General features: G+C 38.5%; 1 protein-coding gene across 2 annotated transcripts; it reads left to right on the forward strand.

Moving 5' to 3' along the window:
• Positions 1-3,207: 3,207 nt before the first annotated feature.
• Positions 3,208-20,533, forward strand: brdt (bromodomain, testis-specific). Of its 2 annotated transcripts, none has more exons than XM_074669040.1 (19): positions 3,208-3,583; positions 8,022-8,287; positions 8,442-8,579; positions 8,859-8,997; positions 9,229-9,350; positions 9,719-10,069; positions 10,152-10,280; positions 12,608-12,799; positions 12,900-13,081; positions 13,161-13,450; positions 13,568-13,681; positions 13,780-13,944; positions 14,424-14,651; positions 17,023-17,093; positions 18,261-18,324; positions 18,405-18,511; positions 18,845-19,038; positions 19,467-19,686; positions 19,771-20,533. In XM_074669040.1, exons 2-19 carry the CDS (start codon positions 8,096-8,098, stop codon positions 19,834-19,836), a joined length of 2,964 nt encoding a protein of 987 aa, XP_074525141.1. In that variant the 5' UTR covers positions 3,208-3,583; positions 8,022-8,095; the 3' UTR covers positions 19,837-20,533. The 2 variants fall into 2 exon arrangements, with proteins under 2 accessions (XP_074525141.1, XP_074525142.1); XM_074669041.1 differs by having other exon boundaries at positions 18,264-18,324.
• The last annotated feature ends 250 nt before the right edge of the window (positions 20,534-20,783 follow it).

Consider the following 20,783-nt stretch of genomic DNA (forward strand, 5'->3'; position numbering starts at 1 on the left):
CTACTCCAAACATCTTTAGTCATTTGAAGAGGCTCCCCATCTTTACTAGTAACACATGGAGCATATTAGGTACAAACTCCAGCTGAGGGACAATTAATAACACATTTTGGTGTCAAGCTGCTCTGATCTTTTTCAGTTATTTCACCAATAAGAGGGTTTTCAAAATTCCTTTATGACAATAAGACTAACCTTTTCCAGCACCTCTCCTGTTCACCCTCTGCGTACAACATGAACAGACCAAAGAGGGCAGGATCTGCTCCTGCACAGAGCTGAGGCCTGAGTGTTCATGTGTGCCGAGAGTGGCTCATAATTCACTTTTGAGCAACTCTTTCTCAGAAGAGAGGAAGGACGGTGATTGCGAACATATTGGTATAAACAACTCAGACTCTGATTCAGACATCCAGAACAAACATCATATTTTAATCCTCAGACAGACGATCCTGCTCTGCTTTTGTCTTCCTCTTGTATGACTTAGATAGGTATGAATATACAAATTAGAAGAGAAAGTAGCTGTGTAAGTGGAGATGGAAGCAAGATGAGTGGAAAATAAAGTAAAAGCAGCATTAAAATTCTTAATTTGAAGCAAAAATCCTGCTGTCAGACTAAGAAATAAAGAAATACCAGTCGAATGAATACTTTCAAAGTATCAAATGTGGCAACTCATGCAAGCTCCACATATTTTTTTGTAATATAATTACATAACTTTGAACTCATGTGCTGACGTGTTACAGTGTAAGCAGCATGCACAATTTCTGTTTGATGTGTTGTTTATTTAATACATTTATAGTAAGTTGTCTTATAACTCTTCTTGTGTTTACCTTATGGAGACATATACCAGTAAATATAGCTTTGATTAATGTATCTGCATAAAAAGTAAAAAACCTGAGTCAGAAAAGCACAAAAAGTGTTTTAAAAGCCATATGACACTTAAAGAGTGTAGTATCTTCCGCTCATAGGCTGCAGTAGTATCTACTGTGTTGGTGTTTCTTCCCTCACTTGGGTGGAGGAGATTTATTTATCAATTCAAAAACAAATACCCGTTGTAACTCCTCACATTTGAAACATCAGGGGGCAGATCCTTTTCCTAAATGACCTCCTCCCTTCTGAACAAGCTTCCTGTCATTGTCAGGGGACGGACACTGTGTGGGTATTTATGGTCTGATTCAGCAGTCACTCAGGACACATGACAACCTGGTTTACCACCAGTTCCTTTCTATTCCTTTCACTTTCTAAACTCCCCAAAACTCAGCTGTGACATACATACAAAACAGCCTGGGCTTTTATCATCAGCACATGAAATATCATAATTTGGGGGTTAATTGTAAAATCTGTGACCCGAGAGTGAAAAATTGCTGAAGACGGGGAAAAACAAACACCTCATCAGTTATGGGTCAGTAATGGGAGCAACAACTGACTGGTTGTATAAAAAAGATCTTTATACAATTTACAATAAAAGCCTGTGATAAAATTGATTCCAGCTTTTCTCTTATACATGCAGAGATGTACAGTCAGCTCTTGAATCTATTAGACTAAACACTTCATAACAGTCTCGGCCTACACAGCTTCCTGTGTTTTCTTTCGGGAGTGAAAGAACTTACTGTCACAGTATACTCTAAGTATTGTGTATTTGAAGCTGAAAATGTATCAGTCTGTGGCTTTTAGGTGTCGAGCTAAGCACAACAGTGGCCCCATGAACATCTTAAATCAAGTGTCTGTCTTTCAAAGGACAGTTTACACAACAAACTATTGCCAATGGCTCCATCTAGTGGACAAGACAAGTTTTGCTAGATTCAAAATAATATTTTCCTTAGTTTTGGCCACTTTTCAGATAAAGACAGAAAAAGAGCTAAATAACTCAATCAAGAACTTTAAAATCTTTCTCAATCAAACTGGTAACCCAGGAGGACTTTACGTGTAGCTTAATATGTGCTCATTTGCTCCTCTTAGAACCACTTACTTTGAAGTATGCTAAGCTAATGCTTTGAAGTACTAAAAAAGTCTTTCTCACAGGAAGTCTTCAGTTAACTAAATACTATCTGATGAAGCATCCTGGGATGTGATGAGATACAACAACATCAGTGATGCTTCCTGAGGTCCTTGTCCTTTTTTTTTCACAATGGACTCTGTCAACTGGACAACAGGAGAGACAAAATGTCTAAATGTCTAAATACAGTCCACATAATTGTGAGTTTAAATGTTTTGAAGTGGAAAAGTCCTATAAATCAAATAAATGCTCCTTTTCTTTCTTTTTTCTTTTAAATTTTTATTATTATTATTATTATTATTATTTTTTGTTTGTTTGTTTTTTTTTTGGGGGGGGGGGGGGGGGGGGGGCAGGACACAGCCTCAGATCCTCTGGCAGAGCTCTGGTCAAAACTAGCCAGTCCCTCTTTCTCAACTCAAGACTCACATTTATACTTAAGGCTTTATTTCATATTTTTTTTTAATCCAATTTTTTAATACTTTATTGTTTTTCCTTTTTTCTTTGCTTGCTGTTATTACCCAAATACTTTTATCATCAGTTTTCACTGTCTTGAGAAGGACTGGTTATATGAAAAGCTAAGAGCTACACAAAATGATTTTAAATTGTTTTCTGCACTCCATTTGGACTGGTGTTGATTTGATTTTCTTTTTCCTTTTTTTTTTTTTTTTCAAAAAAGGGGGAAAAAAGGACAGGAAGTTACTGTATGCTTAGTTCGTGACGCCTCGGAAAGTTGGGGAGTGAAATTTTATTTTATTTTTAACGGTGCCTTGATTTACTTTATATTGTACATATATTGTACAAACATCGATATTTTGTAGTCATATTTTACCACGCGGAAGTTATTTTGTTTACATGACAATCAAACATACCCCCACCCCATTGATACACGCATGCATTATTGTAAAAGCCATCCTTCAATTCTATTTATTTATTTATAAACAAAAACATTAATTTCCTGTTTCCTTCTCAAACTGACAATTTCCTTTCAAAGGTGTACATTATTGCCTCCATTGACATACATCACACTGTATTTTTATTTTTAATAATACTTTGCACATTTCATGCGTTTGCTTTACTGTTTAAGTGTGTTGTGCTGACTGAAACTATATTTTCCGCTTCTAGGACAGCACGTGAACTCAGCGCTCCGCCCAGATCCCAGCTTTCCACTCCTCCTGTCGTTGCACTCACACATGAAACTCTCACCCTGGCAGAGAGAAGAACCAGTGCCTGAGAATCGGCAACTTTGTCTCTGTGCTTGGTGATTTTACACAGAGAAAGTTTTTTTTTCCATGCATCGACATTCATCCAGGATCTTTCTGTGACACCAAGCCGCTGATTTTGTTCCCGGCAACTCCACAAAAATACTCTGACTCATGCTTCATTTTCCAAAGTAGCCCAAAGCTTCCAGGTGACTTGCAGGGATTGAGATTTTTAAAGCACGATAGCAACAGATTGAAAGTGGCATTCGTCTGCAGACACGTGCAGGTAGAGTTTGACCAATCATTTCTGCGGGCTGTGAGCTATAAATTTGAGGCGGTTGCCGTAGAGACGTCTGCTCCTGAAGGGTCCAACGAGAGACAGCCCGAGAAATCTCAGAAGGTAAAGCTAGAACGGTAAACAATCGATGTAAAATGCCTACAGTTACCCCACAAACGTAAACTTAGCATAATTCACCCGGTGGTGTCTTAGAAATGAAGTCATGCGAGTGAAACCCGAATGAGTTAGGTCTCAAACGTTAATGCACCTATTTCTAACTACCGTTAGCTAAACGTTAGCTTCAACTCTGATGTTCCTTCGTGTGCTTGTATTGGACGATTACTAAGTCAAAGAGTGAATGTAAAGTAGCATAAAATGGTTCGGTAATTAGAAGAAAGTTTCAAAATTCACGCAAATGAGTCAAAAGAATATATTTTAGCGCCAACGGCTAGTTAGCAAACGTTAGCAATGATGCCAAAGTCGCCTGGCAATGTGCAGAATCATTTTTCGAGATCCATTAGAAACTGCGTAGGCTGTTGGTGCGTTCAACCAGTTAGGAGAAGCTCAGCGTGTATAAATGTCAAAGCCTGGCCTTTCCCCCGCATTCAGCCCTCTCATGTTGACACATGTTCTCTCAGCGGTTTGGAGTTAGCTTACCCAAATTCAAACCAACCGGTGGGCGTGGTGGTAAGGCTTCACGTGTCGGCTCTCCTCCTGTCAACAGTGCAGCATGCAGCCGTGCAGCCATGCCTTCATGTTGTCAGGATAGCACGGGCGGTTTCAGGATCAGATTTTTAAGAGTGCACAGCCCCAGGAGAGATTTTAATACAGTTTCTTCCAAAAGTTGATGCCTACAGTTGAAACCCATCCATTTGCCCATTGGCTTAACATTGAAAACATATTTCCCTGGATTTCTTCTCACAACAACAATATAAAATACAATATTCATGAAAATGAAATGTGGATCATGCTGTTTTCAAAACCAAGATTTTATTTGCAGAGGGTAATTTCTGTTATTACAGTTTCTATTTTTTGAAAATAAAGTAAAAATAGAAGTCATAATGAAAATCATTATTTTAAAAGTAAAATAAATGAGATTAATGGTCATTTTTCTCTTCACTTTAAATACATGTTGTGTTTTCTCACAAAAATAGGCCACCATTTACATTTTTAAACCTTTGGGGAGACATTTTCTTTAATTTTTTAATCACATAAAAAAGAGAAGGCTAATATCTTCAGCTGCTGTAGAAGTATGTTAAACTTGGGGTCATTAATAGGAGTGCTTTTTCCGGCATGGGTAAAGTAAAGGAATGGGCTTAAGTTAAGTTTAAAGCGAGGATAGGCATCATTTACTTGCCAATACTTAATTTCAGTCCACACCAACACAAAGCATATAACACTGCTACAACAAAGTAAATATACAAAAACACAGGGATCAAATCACCACAAATAAACAAAAATCATGGACTCTATTGATAGTGCCATGTTTGCAAAGCAAAGCACTTTTTTCCAATAAATAGAGTAAAAAATAAAGCTTGTTTCATTCAATGTAGGGTGAAATATCTTAATCAGATGGATATCCATGCTCAAATTTAAAAATTTAATGTTTAGCATGGGGGTGAAAACAATTTGATAAACAGATTTAAATGATCTAGCTGCTGGTTGTGTCATGAGTGGACTTGTCCAAGGTTATAATAGTTTTGGATTTGTCGTTATAGTTTAGTTTTAGTTAGTTTTGACATTTTTTTTCCATTAGAGTTTAGTTTTAATTAGTTTTAGAGCGGGCAGTGTAGTTTTTATTTAGTTTTGATTTTTGCAACAAGGCGTAGATTTAGTTTAGTTTTAGTTTAGTTTTAGTTTTTTCATACCTTATTAACCAGGTGCACGATTCAAAAAGGTCAGAGTAAATATTTTGTCATACTGTTTATTTTCAAGTCCAACATAGTGCTCACTGCTCAGTCAATGCTGATACTGAACTGTTGGCTGCTGCCTTAAACACATGAAAATAATATAAACTTAGTATAAAAAATGTATGCATAAATTATATAAAATAATGTTAACATGAATTACATAAAAATAATATTTACATAAATTATAAAAAAAACAATATAATATGAGCTTCAGTAAATAAAATCTTAGACTCTGTAACAATAAAGGCAGACTCAAATACAATAAAAACTTGGACTCTGTAACAATTAAACTATTACAGATGCTCTGATTCATTGCTCCACTACGTTTTGTGGCAGCACAGCGCACAGCCAGTCAGTGCAGTAAACGAGCTCGTCCCTATACGCCTCTATGATGGTGCTGTGCAGCACTGACAACTGCCGAAAACTGTCTAAAATTGGTTGGGAAAATGTGTCGGATTAGTTTAAATCCTAAAGGCTGTTAATATTGTCAAAAACTATAACCAAGGACATTTTGTCTGTCATTTTAGTTAGTTTCAGTTAGTTTTGTGAACACAAGATACAGTTTTAGTTTACTTATCGTTTTTGTTTTCTTTTCTAGTTTTTATTAGTTTGAGTTAACTGCAATGTATTTTAAATTTTAGTTTTCGTTTTTAGTTTCGTTTTAGTAAACTATTACAACCTTGGACTTGTCATCACCATCATCCTCACCCATGTCATTCCAGACAACTCAACTGCTGTAAACTCACTGCAGCATGTATCAGATAGTTAAGAAAGGTTACATCCAACATAAATTAACAGCTAAAACCACAGTGTTCCAGCTTCTTTGAACAGATACTTTTGTCCAGAGGGACTGATGGACTGACAGAAATGCTTGGTTTGTCTTTTTAAAGATAAAATGATATAAAGAGGCAAAACTTGCAATTAAAACTTGTTTCGGTTTGATGATAAAAGAAACAAATGTGCTGAAAAAGAACATTTCAGTTGCTGGATGAGAAAGAAATTTCTATAACTATTTGAAACAAATATGAAATACTTAATCTAAACTCCCAGTTAAATATGTAAAGTATGGCTAAACGAATTTGGAAAATAATCTAGTGGTGATTTTTTTTTTTACCAATATTGTGATTGCGATTTAGCATGTGATTTTTTGGGGGGGACATTTGCCTTCTGCATTTTTCACTGAACACAAGCAATAAACCATTTTGTAGTATGACCAACAACGCAAAGGACACTGTCAACATATAACCAATTCTTTCCTGTAGACCAGGCATATATGTTATGATGAAATGAGATGAATTGATGCATGAATTGATACTTATAACACATCTTTATTTTACTATTACAATCACATTAGAATACATTAGAATATTGACTGATTTATTTCACTTCAAACCTTGTAGATGTGATATACAATCATCAATAATTACCTTAAATAAAAACAGAGAAAGAAACAAAGCAGTGCACAACAACATGCCTGATATGAACAATGATATAAGAAATATATGAGTCCCACACTAAATAAAGAGCATAAATATAAATTAGACCCTATCTCTGGCTCAACCACTGAAATATGTAAACGTGTGGATTGCACTTTTTAAATGCACTTTAAAACTTTTTTTTTTTTAATTGCAGCCTTTGCGATTTGAAATTTGCATTCTATTACATTGCAAAGTTGATTTAAATTTGATTAATTGTTCAACTCTAATGTAAAGACCCAGCTGCCTTCTAACTTGTTGCTCAGTTAAAGACAAGGTATTCAACCTTTTAAACTTTTCTGGAGTCCCAGCTTGCATAATTCAACAACCTTACATTTAGCTATGTCACATTTTGTGTAGAAAAACACGACTTTTTACCTCTCAAGTGATAAAAAAAAAATTGTTGGAAACAGATAAACTAGCAACCTTTTTCTTGTAGTGCTGGGTGTGCTGGAAGGCACTATACCTGAGCAATGCTCTAGATGGCAGTGTTGCCTGTGTAGAGCAGGAAAGCTGTCCACTAGATGTTTTGTGAATGATGGCTTATGTGTTTTAAAATCAGAAGTAAATTTGTCTATCATCATTTTTTGAAATCACTATCCAGCTACATTGATGAATAAATGCTCTGAGATGTGCTGGTGACCTTCTGTGTATCATTTTTAGACAAGTCTACAAACAGTTAAAGAATATATGTTTGTCTTTGGGAACTGATTTAAAGAATCTATTGACCATGAAAACATACAGTGAACAGTCATTACACACTTGTGCTTTGATGTGTGTGTTGAATGTCAGGGCAGAACTGTGGATAATCTGCCACAAAACTGTCACTTGGAGTATTAAACATGCTTACTCAAAGAAATCCCCTTCTTTGGAGTGAAATATAAGTGAGTTTATCAGGTCTTGGTATCCTGCTCTTTATTTCGGCTTGAGGCTGGCAACTCAAGACTACATGAGCCAATGTATGAGCATAGCAGATACCAACAACGACCCTGATTCACTTTATGTTAGGACTAAAAGATTATAGATGCAAGCTTTATGAGTTTCAGTATTTATATGGTTCATAAAACAAGTGAATCCAACAGAATTAAGAGTTGTTCTTTTGTGTTTAAAATATTGTTCAAAAATAGACATTTCAACCTAAGCACTAAATCAGTAAATCTCTTCTCCTTTGTTTAGAAAACGTCTGACGCATTGGGATAAGTTGAAGCAAAGACTATCGCTCTCCCCCTCCATGGCCTGTGGACAACACAATGTCTGATGTGAAACTCTGTCCCTCTGTGAGTGGAAACCCCCCTCCGCCAGAGGTCATAAATACAAAGACGCCTGGACGGGTAACCAATCAGCTGCAGTATCTGGAGAAGGTGGTCATCAAAGCTTTATGGAGGCATCAATTTTCATGGCCCTTTCGCCAGCCAGTTGATGCAGTGGCACTGCGCCTTCCAGTAAGTAATAAAAGTGTAATTTCCCAGCTCGACTAAAAGATGCTGCATGGATTTTTTTTCCGGCTCTTACTTTTTTCTTAAGTACAAGTGTGAAAAGTTTGACTCTCTTTGATGTATTGACTGTATTTATGCCAATGTCTTTTGAACGTTTCAGGATTATTATTCTATCATTAAAAACCCCATGGACCTGGGAACTATTAAGAAACGCCTTCAGAACAGATATTACTGGAAAGCATTTGACTGTATAAAAGACTTCAAGACCATGTTCACCAACTGCTATCTGTACAACCGGGTAAGAGAATGCTTGTTACCATACTGTCAGATATAAATATATTTTTGTAAACATAACTGCAAAGTGCCTGAGGAACTGTAGAAAACATCATAAAATCTTGTAGAGGCTCAGTAGCTATGAACGACCATAACTTTGTTATCCCTGATCACCAGTGAAAAGTAGGATCCCACTTTTTAAGCCACTTTTTTTACTTAATACAGTCCACTTTCTGTCATATTAGCATAACCTGCTGAATGAAGTGCTGTCATGCTAATATAACATGTTCTTTCCTTTGTGCAGCCTGGAGATGACATCATTATAATGGCACAGAGTCTAGAGAAGCTCTTTTTGCAGAAAATTGACAAAATACCAAAGGACGAGTATGAAATCACAGACATCACTGCGAAGGAACCAGTGAAGGGGAGAAAGACACATACAGGTTATAGAAACATGTGGTCCTTTATTGCATACTAAAAAAATTTCAGTTTTTTTTTTTTGAAAGTATGTTAAGTTGTTCATTTGTGCTTTTTGCATAAAACAATTCTTGCAGCTGCAAATGAGCTGCACTATTGAATGTAAGAAGCACCAGCAAATACTCCAATGAATTGTTGTCTGAGAAGTTTTTGTTCTTCCATTTTATTTATGTTTTTACCTTTTCTTTGGCATCCAGGTGCAATCAAGCAAAGATCCCTCGTGTCTGAGGTTGTTCTCCAGCAGACGGTGACGGTCATTCCCTCTGATGTGCCTCAACTCCTACAACCCATTAATCTCTCTACTCACGTGGGTACAACGGTAAGTGTTTCAGTGGTTGTATTTACTTAACTCCAAATTTTCCCCTTGTTGCTTGTTTATCAGACTTTTTCCTGAACTGTTTGGGAAGGAGTTGTAAATATTGACCAGCAATTATAGAAGAATTTGATGGTGCACTCAGCTCATAGATTGTTTTTGTTATTCGGAAAGGGCATTTAAAGTTGTGAATGTTTGATGGACAGTAACAAAGAAAATATGTTTAGTGCAGGATGAGTCCTAAGTATTGTGACCTGTTTTGTTTATTTATTGTGCCCTTAGAGCTTGAATAGTGTAGACCTAAAACCAACATTTCATCATGGATTGGTTGTTATTTTTGATCCAGGTTACACCTTGTATGTATTTATATTCAGATCAAAAAGGGCTGTAAGAGGAAAATGGAGACCCCAGCTGCCTTTACCTCTGAGGTGCCCTGTAGTGAGGTCTCCCCTGCTGAGGATCATCCAGCTCCCAGCTCATTGCTCTTCAGGCGTGGCAGTGGGAGACCCATCAAACCTCCCAAGAAAGACTTGCCATCATTTGAGGGCAACAAGGTCAGACTGTCTGAGCAGCTCAGGTGCTGCAATAGTATCCTGAAGGAGCTGCTCTCCAGGAGACACTACATGTATGCATGGCCATTCTATGCCCCTGTGGATGCAGTTGCTTTGGGCTTGCACGATTACCATGATATTATCAAACAGCCTATGGATCTTGGTACCATAAAGGTAAGGTGCTGGTTACTTGTGATTTACACCAGTGTTTCCAGTTTAAGCTGGGAGTATTTTCCTCACAGTCTCATCTTCTCAGAAAAAGATGGATCAGCGAGAGTATGCAAATGCAAGGGAGTTTGCTGCAGATGTTCGGCTGATGTTCTCCAACTGTTACAAATACAATCCCCCTGCACATGAGGTGGTCTACATGGCAAGAAAACTGCAGGTGTGTATCTGTAAAATGTGTTGTCAATCAAAAAATACAGCAGTACTTAAAACTAGAAAAGCACTCAGAGAGCGCAGACCTCCTCCAAGCATATTGTGATTGTCACCAACACTTTAGTCCTACTTTAATGTTATACTCCCTTTCAGCAGATTGTCTGCTACAATTTGCAGGTTTGTATGACAATTTGTTTCCTGACAGTGTTGAAAATTATGATGACCCAGTTCATATTTCAGATCTTAGTATCCAGAATATTGCCAGGACCTGGATCATACTTTTACATCTGTCAGAAATTATGGTGACCTTGTTTTGTATTGTTTTGCAAAGCAATCGGACCATTTAATGTGGAGTTATACACACATATGGTGGAAACGGCCCTATCTCACAATGATAAAGGATCCTTTAAATAATCCTGGATCACCTCCAAAATGTAATCACTTCTTCCTTATCCCATTTTGAACTTTTCTGAAAATTTCATTAAATTTCCTTGAAAATCTGTCCATTACTTACTGAGTTATGTTGTTCACAGACAAACAAACAGACAAACTGTCCCAGAAACATAACCTCTTTAATGGAGGTAATAACCAGGTTGCATTTCTTTTTTTGTTTGAAACTGAATATCATACGGGGACCTTAAGTGACCTTCTGGGACAGTAAAAGTCTTAACTAATTTTATACCCGATTTTTCACACATAACCTTTCTGTTTTCTAGCATTTGAAAGCATTCTTGGATCAGATTTAGGAGACGTTTAGTATCCTACTACACAGCATGTTACCAAGTCGTAAGCTCAAATCATCAAGTTCAAGATAGATCAACAGTTAGTATAAAATGAGTAATGCAGGGACTTAAAAGCATCACTGGGGGATAAGAATAGTAAAAAAAAAAACACTTTAAAATGGTATTTCGTTTCATTTAATATTTTACTGTAATATATCTGTAAACTAAATCAATAAAAACTAAGTAATTCTGTTAAAGAACAGCATGTCAAAGCAACATGCCAAACCTAAAAATTTTAATATTTTCTGCTTAAATAAAACATTACCTGCAGAAAATAACAAACCTACAAATAACTATATTTCCCTACTCTTATCAGTGTATGTCACTATTCTTGCATAGATTAAATCTTTACTTTTGTATATCTTTTTGTTCTTACATCAAGGGAATTCACTCCTGAACAAAATCTTAAGAGTGGAGGAAAAAACACGAAAATTCGATTGTTTTACCAGGTGTGCAGGTGTCGTTTTGGAGGGTGGAAGAAAACATTCAGGTGGAAGTAGAATAGTATTTTAAAGCGGAAACGTCCCTGAATCAGGTCAGGACACAGGCTGGCGTACCTTACGAACACTGGTCTCAAATACTGTCCAATGACTGGATTACAATCAAGTCCACTTAACAAGAAAAATATCTTGCTCTTCAGCAGATTCAATGAATTCTGAACAAAAATCTGAAGACAGGAAACCAGATCTGCAGGGTCAAATACGCGATTGTAAGCAGGTTGTAAGCAGAGCTTCAAAATGCAAAAAGAAGAAACGGGAGCGAGAGACAAGAAATGAAGACTAAATGATTTTTATTGAAAACTGCATTTCAGCTCAAACAGGTCGTTCATCAGTTGATCAGAAGTTTAAGACATGAGCCCGAAAAGATCAACCAAAACAGAAGTAAAAATGTCAAAGGGCTTACTTGTGAGTAACTCTACTGAACTTTTTTATCAAAAAAATTAGTGAAGACATTAATCTAAAGCCTGTTCAGAGCATCTGGGATGGATGTGAATGGAAGTTTACAAAAACAAACGGCATATCCAGACCGTGTGTTTCCTTAATGAGGCCATTTTCATTGGATGGAGCACCAGCCCACCAGACTCCTGGAAAAACTTGCATCAAGCACATCTAAACAAACGAGTGGGGCTCCTCACTGTGGCCATGAGTCCTTTTTCTGACACTTTAAGTTCTGTTATACTTAAAACTTGTGATCAGCTGATAAATGACGTGTTTGAGTTTACCGTCAGTTTTTAGTAAATCCTCTATTTTGTATTTTTTTGTCTCAGCCCCTGTTTCTTCTTTCTGCATTTTGAAGCTCTACTCATGACCAGTTTATGATCCAGGGCTGTGAAATGCAATTTTTTTGTCTTTTTTTTCTGGTCACATTGTTGCAGTGAAATGTTTTAGGAATTAATGAGAAATATTTGATTGATAAAGGTGATGCAATAGTAATAAATGGCTTGGTTCGCAGATAAAATGTATGCTTGATTGATCAACATTGTGCTTTTTGGATTGTTTCAGTTTCTCAGCCAGCACACTGTAACCAGAACAGTTTGTTTTTTTGTCAACAGGAGGTTTTTGAGACCCGTTATCTGAAGGTTCCCCAAAAAGAAGGTCTGTCCTTACCTCATAAAGTGGAGAAGACGAAAGGAAACGCAGTTGAAAACATGTCAACAACAACAAGTTCTGAAAGCGAGAGTTCCTCAGAGTCTCAGAGACCACCAGAGGAGGTGGCCGTGCAGCTGGCCGGCCTACAGGAGAGGGTTGGTATATATACGCCAGTAAAAGTGCACGTGGATTATGAGAAGTTAATCACTGCAGTGCATTTTTTCCTAACTGTATCATTAATGGCTGGCTCCTCAGTTAAGAGCTATGAGTGACCAGCTGAAGAGACTCGCACACGAGCCCCAGCTGAAAACAAAGAAGAAAGACAAGTTGAAAAAGGAACAAAGGCCCAAAGAAAAGCACATAGCTGTGCCAAAGCACAAACCCAGCAAGTCCAAATCTACCGCTGAGAAAATGACCAGCTGCAGGAGCTCAGTCACGTACGTAAGCACATCTGATGTCACAACATATTTCAAACTAACTCTGCAGCCTATACTGGATGTGTTTCTTTACATGTAGGCATGCCAACAGGCAAGAGATCAATGGAGTGCATTCAAAGTGTGAGAATGAGGCTTCATCAAAGCCAGTGACGTATCAGGAGATGAAGAAGCTGAAACAGGATATCAACAAGCTGCCTGGTGACAAGCTGGGCAAGTTGGTGAAAATCATTCATGCCAAGGAGTCGTGTCTGAGAGATTCTTCTCTTGAGGAAATTGAGGTTGACTTTGAACTTCTCATGCCCTCTACGCTGAGAGCCCTGCAGGAATTCGTTGGAGACTGTCTGAGGAAATGTAACAAGAATGTCAGCAGTAAGTAAAGCTCAAACCTCCAACTTTCACTCGCTGGCAAATCCTTTTTGAACGGAGTATGTCTGTACAGATCAAAACAGTTTGCAGCTAAATAGAGTGCTACTTTCTGCCCTGTAGAAAAGAAGCAGGCGAAGTCCACAGGAGGAATACAGGCTGGGAAACCAAAGGAGGCTGAGAAACCAGAGGCTGCCAGTAAAGCCCATCACATTGTAAAAAAAAACAAGCCAGTTGGTAAGAGCTGTGAATAAGGTGAATGGTGTCATCACAGTCACACTTCTACACCAGAGACGTTGAGTCCAACTGTTGCTTTGCTTTTTTTTTTCTCACAGCCACAATCATTCCTTCTGACCTTGACCGCCCTTCACACTTGAGTGAAAGCAGCAGCAGCAGCAGCAGCAGCAGCTCCTCCTCCTCCTCTTCGTCATCCAGCAGCAGCAGCAGTGAAAGCAGCAGTAGTGATTTTAGCTCTCCTGATAGCAGTGACTCTGAATCAGGTGAGCTGTTACACCCTCCCCTCACCTCCTTTAGCTTTCTCATTCTGCCTTCTCCTGATTTTAAAATAGTTACTCTCCTGCCACAGCACATGGAAGATTTGCTGCCATTATTAAAACTGTATCCATCTTGGTTGCATGGTCATATTGTTTGAGCTTTCATCAGATGTTTGCGGTTGTTTTTCCTGCATGTTAGGCCTATTTCATGACCCTGAAAGATACAGAAGAGCAAATCAAGGTGCTCTGTTTCACCTGCAGCTGTGCATTCTATCTGAAGTATAGTTTTTTTCATGTTTTGACATTTGCTTGTTTTGCTTTTTTTTTGTTATAACCAAAGCTGGTCATTAGGTTACAACAACCCCCCCCACACACACACTTTGCAAAGAAACTGTGACATGGTTTATGATTGATGTAAGCAGTTTTAAGGGAAGAAAAGGTCTGACTTTGTAGACTTTGAATTATTTATGTGCTTGTGTTTTTAGTGCCAAAGACCAAGAAGCAAAAAAGACAGAACTGCTCCCAGAAGACAAAGTTAAAGCAGACTCAGCCTGCCTGGAGTAAGCAGATATCCAGCACAAAAGATTTGACAAACACTGCAGTCAAGGCATCTCAGCTCCCCCCTGCTGTGCAGTCATCAGAAACCACCCAAGGCCACCAAACACAGCTGAATCCAGAGAGGACCTGTAATCAACCGACTCTATCACCTCCAGGTACTTTGTACATCTATCCTTTACCAGTTACCAAAAGTCTGGGAAATTTACTTTTTATTTTTTATATATTTTATTTTGACTTTCCTTGAAGTCAACATGAACAAAACATTTTAAAGTAAACAGTTTTTTTTGGAAAACCTCAAATTAAGTACTTACAGTGATACAAACAAACAGAAAAGAATTAACAGTCTGTGTGTAGCAGAGGACCAGTGCAGTAACAATAAAAACGAAGTCTCTTTACCTGAAGTCTGGTCTATATACTCACTGGCCACTTTATCAGGCACACCTGTTCAACTGCTCGTTAAAGCAAAACGCAAATTTCTAATCAGCCAATCACATGGCAGCAACTCAATGTATTTAGGCATGTAGACATGGTCAAGATGATCTGCTGCAGTTCAAAGCGAGCATCAGAATGGGGAAGAAAGGTGATTTAAGAAACACTGAACGTGACATGGTTGTTGGTGCCAGACGGGCTGGTCTGAGTATTTCAGAAACTGCTGATCTACTGGGACTTTAACCCACAACCATCTCTAGGGTTTACAGAGAATGGTCCCAAAAAGAGAAAATATCCAGAGAGCAGCAGTTCTGTGGGCCAAAATGCCTTGTTGATGCCAGAGGTCAGAGGAGAATGGACAGACTGGTTGGAGCTGATAGAAAGGCAACAGTAACTCAAATAACCACTGGTTACAACCGAGGTCTGCAGAAGAGCATCTCTGCACACACAACACGTCCAACCTTGAGGCAGATGGGCTACAGCAGCAGAAGACCACACCGGGTGACCCTCCTGTCAGCTAAGAACAGGAAACTGAGGCTACAATTCACACAGCAACACCAAAACTGGACAAGAGAAGATTGGAAAAATGTTGCCTGGTCTGATGAGTCTGGATTTCTGCTCCACATTCGGATGGTAGGGTCAGAATTTGGCCTCAACAACATGAAAGCATGGATCCATCCTGCCTTGTATCAATGGTTCAGGCTGCTGCTGGTGGTGTAATGGTGTGGGGGATATTTTCTTGGCTCACTTTGGGCCCCTTAGTACCAACTGAGCATGGTTTAAAGTCCACAGCCTACCTGAGTATTGTTGCTGACCATGTCCATCCCTTTATGAGCACAGTGTACCCATCTTCTGATGGCTACTTCCAGCAGGATAACGCTCCATGTCATAAAGCTGGAATCATCTCAGACTGGTTTCTTCAACATGACAATGAGTTCCCTGAACTCAAATGTCCTCCACAGTCCCCAGATCTCAATCCAATAGAGCACCTTTGGGATGTGGTGGAACAGGAGATTCTCATCATGGATGTTCAGCCGACAAATCTGCAGCAACTGTGTGATGCTATCATGTCAATATGGACCAAACTCTGAGGAATGTTTGCAGTACTTTGTTGAGTCTGGTCACGAAGGATTAAGGCAGTTCTGATGGCTTAAAGGGGGTCCAACCCGGTACTAGCAAGTTGTATCTAATTAAGTGGCCGGTGAGTGTATATGTTAATAAAATCAGTCCATCCTTTCCAGCATATATCAAATGTGCCACTCTTGATTCTCAGAACAAAAATTGAAGCTCTTTCCATGCTATCTCTGATTGACATCCATTAATTTTCAACCTTAGTGCAAACGCAAAATTTATGGTAGCGAGTTGCTCTGTTTAAGTAATCTCACCCTGTTTTTCCAGTTAAACTCTTGCCAGGACAGTGGGTTAGCTGATTTTCACTCATTAAAAATCTCTAGAAATTTGCTTTTTATCACTCATGAAGATTTTTAGATGCAAACTTTCAATCAGACAGTAGACAGATGAAAAAAAAACGTGGTCACTCCAAGCTTGAACTGAATTCCAATTTAAATTAAAATTCCTCGTTTTTCTCCTCAAGTAAAATGCGGTATGGCTGTGAAATAGGGTATGTCGATATTTGAAGTTTTATACATGACTGTCCCTCCCTCTTTTCGAGTCCTTCCCCACCTTTTGTCCTGGTGCCATTTCAGCATCAATACTGCCACCCTGACCTGACGGATCAGCTTTATCAGCATTCTCACTGCTACTGGCCCCACATCATAAATCCTAAAATGATATAAATAATGAACTCTTCTTCTTCAGGGTCTTTCTCCCGTAGGCTCTCTGATCCCTTTTCTTTTTCCTATGTGCTTAAAAAGAAAAGTTCCAGTAGGCCGCTGAGGAAGGTCCTATAATATTGATGTGTTCACTCAAACTACTTCTCACACAGCCTTTGGAGGTTGACTCAGAGCTGACAGGAGCTGTTTCTGTTTTCTTGTCTAAATGCAGAAGATCTCCTCTGTATCATCATTCTTTACGTCATATTAACCTAACATAGTTATGTTCCATACTAGAGTGAAGTGCTTTATCTTCTGTTCACAGACTTGTCCACGCTTTTATCCCCCATGGTATCCCCAGGGGTTGTACTGGACTGGGCTGCTGCCAGATTTGAGGTATTCTTGATGATGTTGATGTGTCAGACTGCTGGCTTTGACAACAACTGAGAAACTCCCAAACATCTTAAATCTTTTGACCATCCCTTGGTACCATCATTGATAATTCTTGTGCTTTTAAAGTGATATTTTAAAAAAAAATTCAGCATCTTTACAAACATTGGCTAGCGGTTTTCATTCCTTGCATTCGCTACTTGCATTTTGTACTGAGATAAGTTCGACACACAGTGGATTTAAAGACTAGCTTTAGTGTATGATGCCAACTTTTTTATGGAGGACTTTGAAGGCATCACCTTTTCTCAACAGCAAAACGAGTAAAACAGCGTTGGTCAAATTATTTTTTATTGTTTTGCAGTAAGATTAAGAAATTTAGCAAATGAAAAGCAGGCATGCTTCACATTTTATTATTTTATTTTAGATGATTTCAGTTAAAATTTTTGCTCTTTATTTGCTAGGTTTGAATTTTTGCCATTCTACTTAGATATGGCAAAACTGAAAATGAAAGCTGTTCCTACTCTAGCGTTGTATTATTTACATTTGTTGTGAGTAGAGGTCGACCGATATGGGTTTTTTGGGGGCCGATGCCATGCCGATGCTTTCCAAATTTGGGCAGCCGATGCCGATATGCATAGCCGATTTTTCCAATTTGCTATTCAGGCCGATTGTTAAATAAATATATAATTATCACATTTTTGTGAAACAGCAATTTCTGAGCAACTAAAAGAAATCTATTACAACAAGTCGTGTCCAGTCCTCTGAACATTTATTCAGCTTTCAAAACAATGAAATATTTTGTCTGAGTAAACACACAATGTAACAAGCAGTAGTAAACATTCACACTCTTCTTGAAATGTCAAAAAAGAAATTTAAACTTATTAATATAATTTGAACAAAAGTAATGTAATGTATTCAAGTGGTTCCACAAGTTTGAGGTGCTCATCTTTTTCGTGCCTGATCAAAAATTGCATCATTTTATACAACGGATCAAAAATCGGCTTTTTAAAAGAAAATACGGCCGATGGCCAATAGAGACAAATGTCCAAATATCGGCCCAATATATCGGCCAGCCGATATATCGGTCTACCTCTAGTTGTGAGTGTTGACAATCATGTATTTTAACTACACATAAAGAGCCCCACTGTTTTAATGATTATTCCCACCCTCCAGCAGGGCCCAGTGCTGAGCCCCCTGAGCGACAGTCCACTTTTGGCTAAAGATGAAACCAGATCCAGTAAGTCCTTCACCGCTTTCATAAAACTTGTTTTCAGGATGAATCATGTTTGTTTTTTTAAAAAAAAATGACTTTGCCAGATTTCAGATTCACAGAGGACGTTCCTGAAAACCAACTTACTAGTGCAGCTTTTACCGACACAGGAAGTAAATCCACTGAAGAGGGAAAACCCCAAATAACCAAAAAGGTTTGTTCACTTGGATCAGGATGAGGTTGGTAAGATGTATGGCGTATAAACACATAAGGCGTTGGTTTATTTTGATTTGCACTGGTATAATTTTTTATTAAATACTGCGTGAATTCATACTTACAACCATGCAGTCAGTCTTTCATCCACTAGATGGCATCCAGATGTCATCCATGAACACTTAAATACCCACGCTACCACCCACTACTTTTTCTGTTTGCTCTGAGAGACCAAACATAAACCTATGTTGTTATATGATTATCAAATTTTATTACCACTTCTGTCCAACACTATTCAATGAACTAAAGAAAAATGTAAATGTGTTTCGTTCAGGAGATAGTTCTGAAAAATGCAGTTTCTTGGGCAAAACTGGTGAGAGAGTCGATCACTCCAACCACAATCAAGTCTTCAAAAGAGAGTTTCCAGCAGTTCAAGAAGGCTGTGATAGAAAAGGAGGAACGAGAAAAGGCACTGAAGAAGAAACTGGAGGGAGGAAACAAGGAGCAGGAAGCTCCTGAGAAGAGCAGGTATTTAGTAAATTAATCGACTGTATGACTGAGGGGGATATTGACTTTTCCTTTCAAAAGTGTGGCTGATGCTGAGGCTATTAATGTTAAATTCTCTTTAGCTAGGATCGACTTCACTGGTTGCAAAAAGAGGAGTCAGGGTGTGAGAAACCAGATGAGACCATGGGCCGACTTTCTCCTGATTTATCAATGCATTATGCCCTTTCTACTTGAGGTCTTAATGGGACTTGTTAAATCTTTAAATACAGTGTTCTCTTCATTTCCCATTATTAAAGAAGCCAGGAAAGCTGTCATCTGAAAGTCCTGACCATTCTAGAGGTCTCAGTGCATACCCACCTGTCCTTCAGCGATGGTCACACAGGCTGAATACAGTTTGAAGAAGCTTTTCTCTGCTTGATAACCAGTTAACAAGAACCATCCTCTTCTAGTTTGCCTGGCCTGTGTAAAGCTGAAGTGAATGAACTTCCCATAAAAGAGGAGCCGGAGTCACCAGAGAGCATGTGCACAGAAGCTAGTGCTGACTCCCCAAAGGATGAGGAGCAGAAGAAGTCTCCTGTAGAAACCCAGCACGTCACCATGCAGTCTCCAGTGGATACGGAAAGAGAGATGGCCCGCAGGAAGGAGCAAGAACGTCGCAGACGAGAGGCTGTACGTACTCCATGTCATTAAGTGTGGTTGCATTATTGCTGAAAAAGTTCATTAACAACTTATTGTTGTTTATTTCCTTTTCAGATGTCTAGCATTGACATGACTAGACAGCAGGAGATCATGACCCTGTTTGAGCTGAACCTGGAGTAAAGAACTGTGAATGTCCTGGAGAAACACGTCCTTGGAAAGACTGCTCCATCTTCAAACCGTGGGAATCTTTCTGAGACACTCCAGACCGCGTCATATTAACTGTGTTTGTTCTGGAGAGAAAAAAAAATTCTAAATGAAGAAGTAATACCTCACATAAAACATAAATGGTCCTGCCTTTGAACTAGTACTTGAAATGTTTGGTGAATGTAAACTGATCACCTCTCAGATCAGAGATGATCAGGATAAAGCACTGTGAAAACTCAAACCTGTGTGAAACCTTGTTTGTTTGTACTTTTCAGGTCTGGATGCTGAGCTCTACAGCTCACAGCTGTAGATGACAAGCGTACGAATGCATCCATACTCTAGTTAGAACACCACTTTGTTGTTTTCTTTCCTGTTAGCAGTAGTTTGTTCTTGTGTTAAGTTGTCCCATCGATGCAGCTTTAACACCATGTTTCACTTGATCATCACTGTTGAACTGGACCTAAAGTAGACGAGTTATCAGTTACGTGCATGTTTGCATGCCTTCCTCTTTGAAAGCATTCTTGCACAGAGACGTATGTGGCACAGAGATTGTCAGGTTCATGCCAAAGTTAGAAAGGTGGGCTTGGGTGAGCTCCGTTCCCTGTATGCTTATCTACTTGAAAAAAGTGTTTACTGTACACACACGCACTGCACTTTGTTGTTCATACAGTTCTGACTGTTCTGTTGTTGTGTTTGGAAATTACATTCTGTATGTTTCAGTTCAAATAAGCTAAAATATTTTCTTTTTCTACTTGAAATAAAAAGCTATTTTCACTTGGTGATCTGCATCACTTTTACACTTTTACACCAAGTTGTGTTGGCTGTTCAGCAGCAACCAGGCTGATACAGAGCAGTCCCATGAAATAACTGAGTGCAGACTTAAAAAAACAGCAGATCTGATTTTATTTGATGATTTTATACGG

Source organism: Halichoeres trimaculatus, unplaced genomic scaffold, assembly GCF_033239565.1.
Source record: "Halichoeres trimaculatus isolate MK-OKI-2021-1 unplaced genomic scaffold, fHalTri1.1 fHalTri1_scaffold_4, whole genome shotgun sequence".
NCBI classification, from domain to species: domain Eukaryota; kingdom Metazoa; phylum Chordata; class Actinopteri; order Labriformes; family Labridae; genus Halichoeres; species Halichoeres trimaculatus.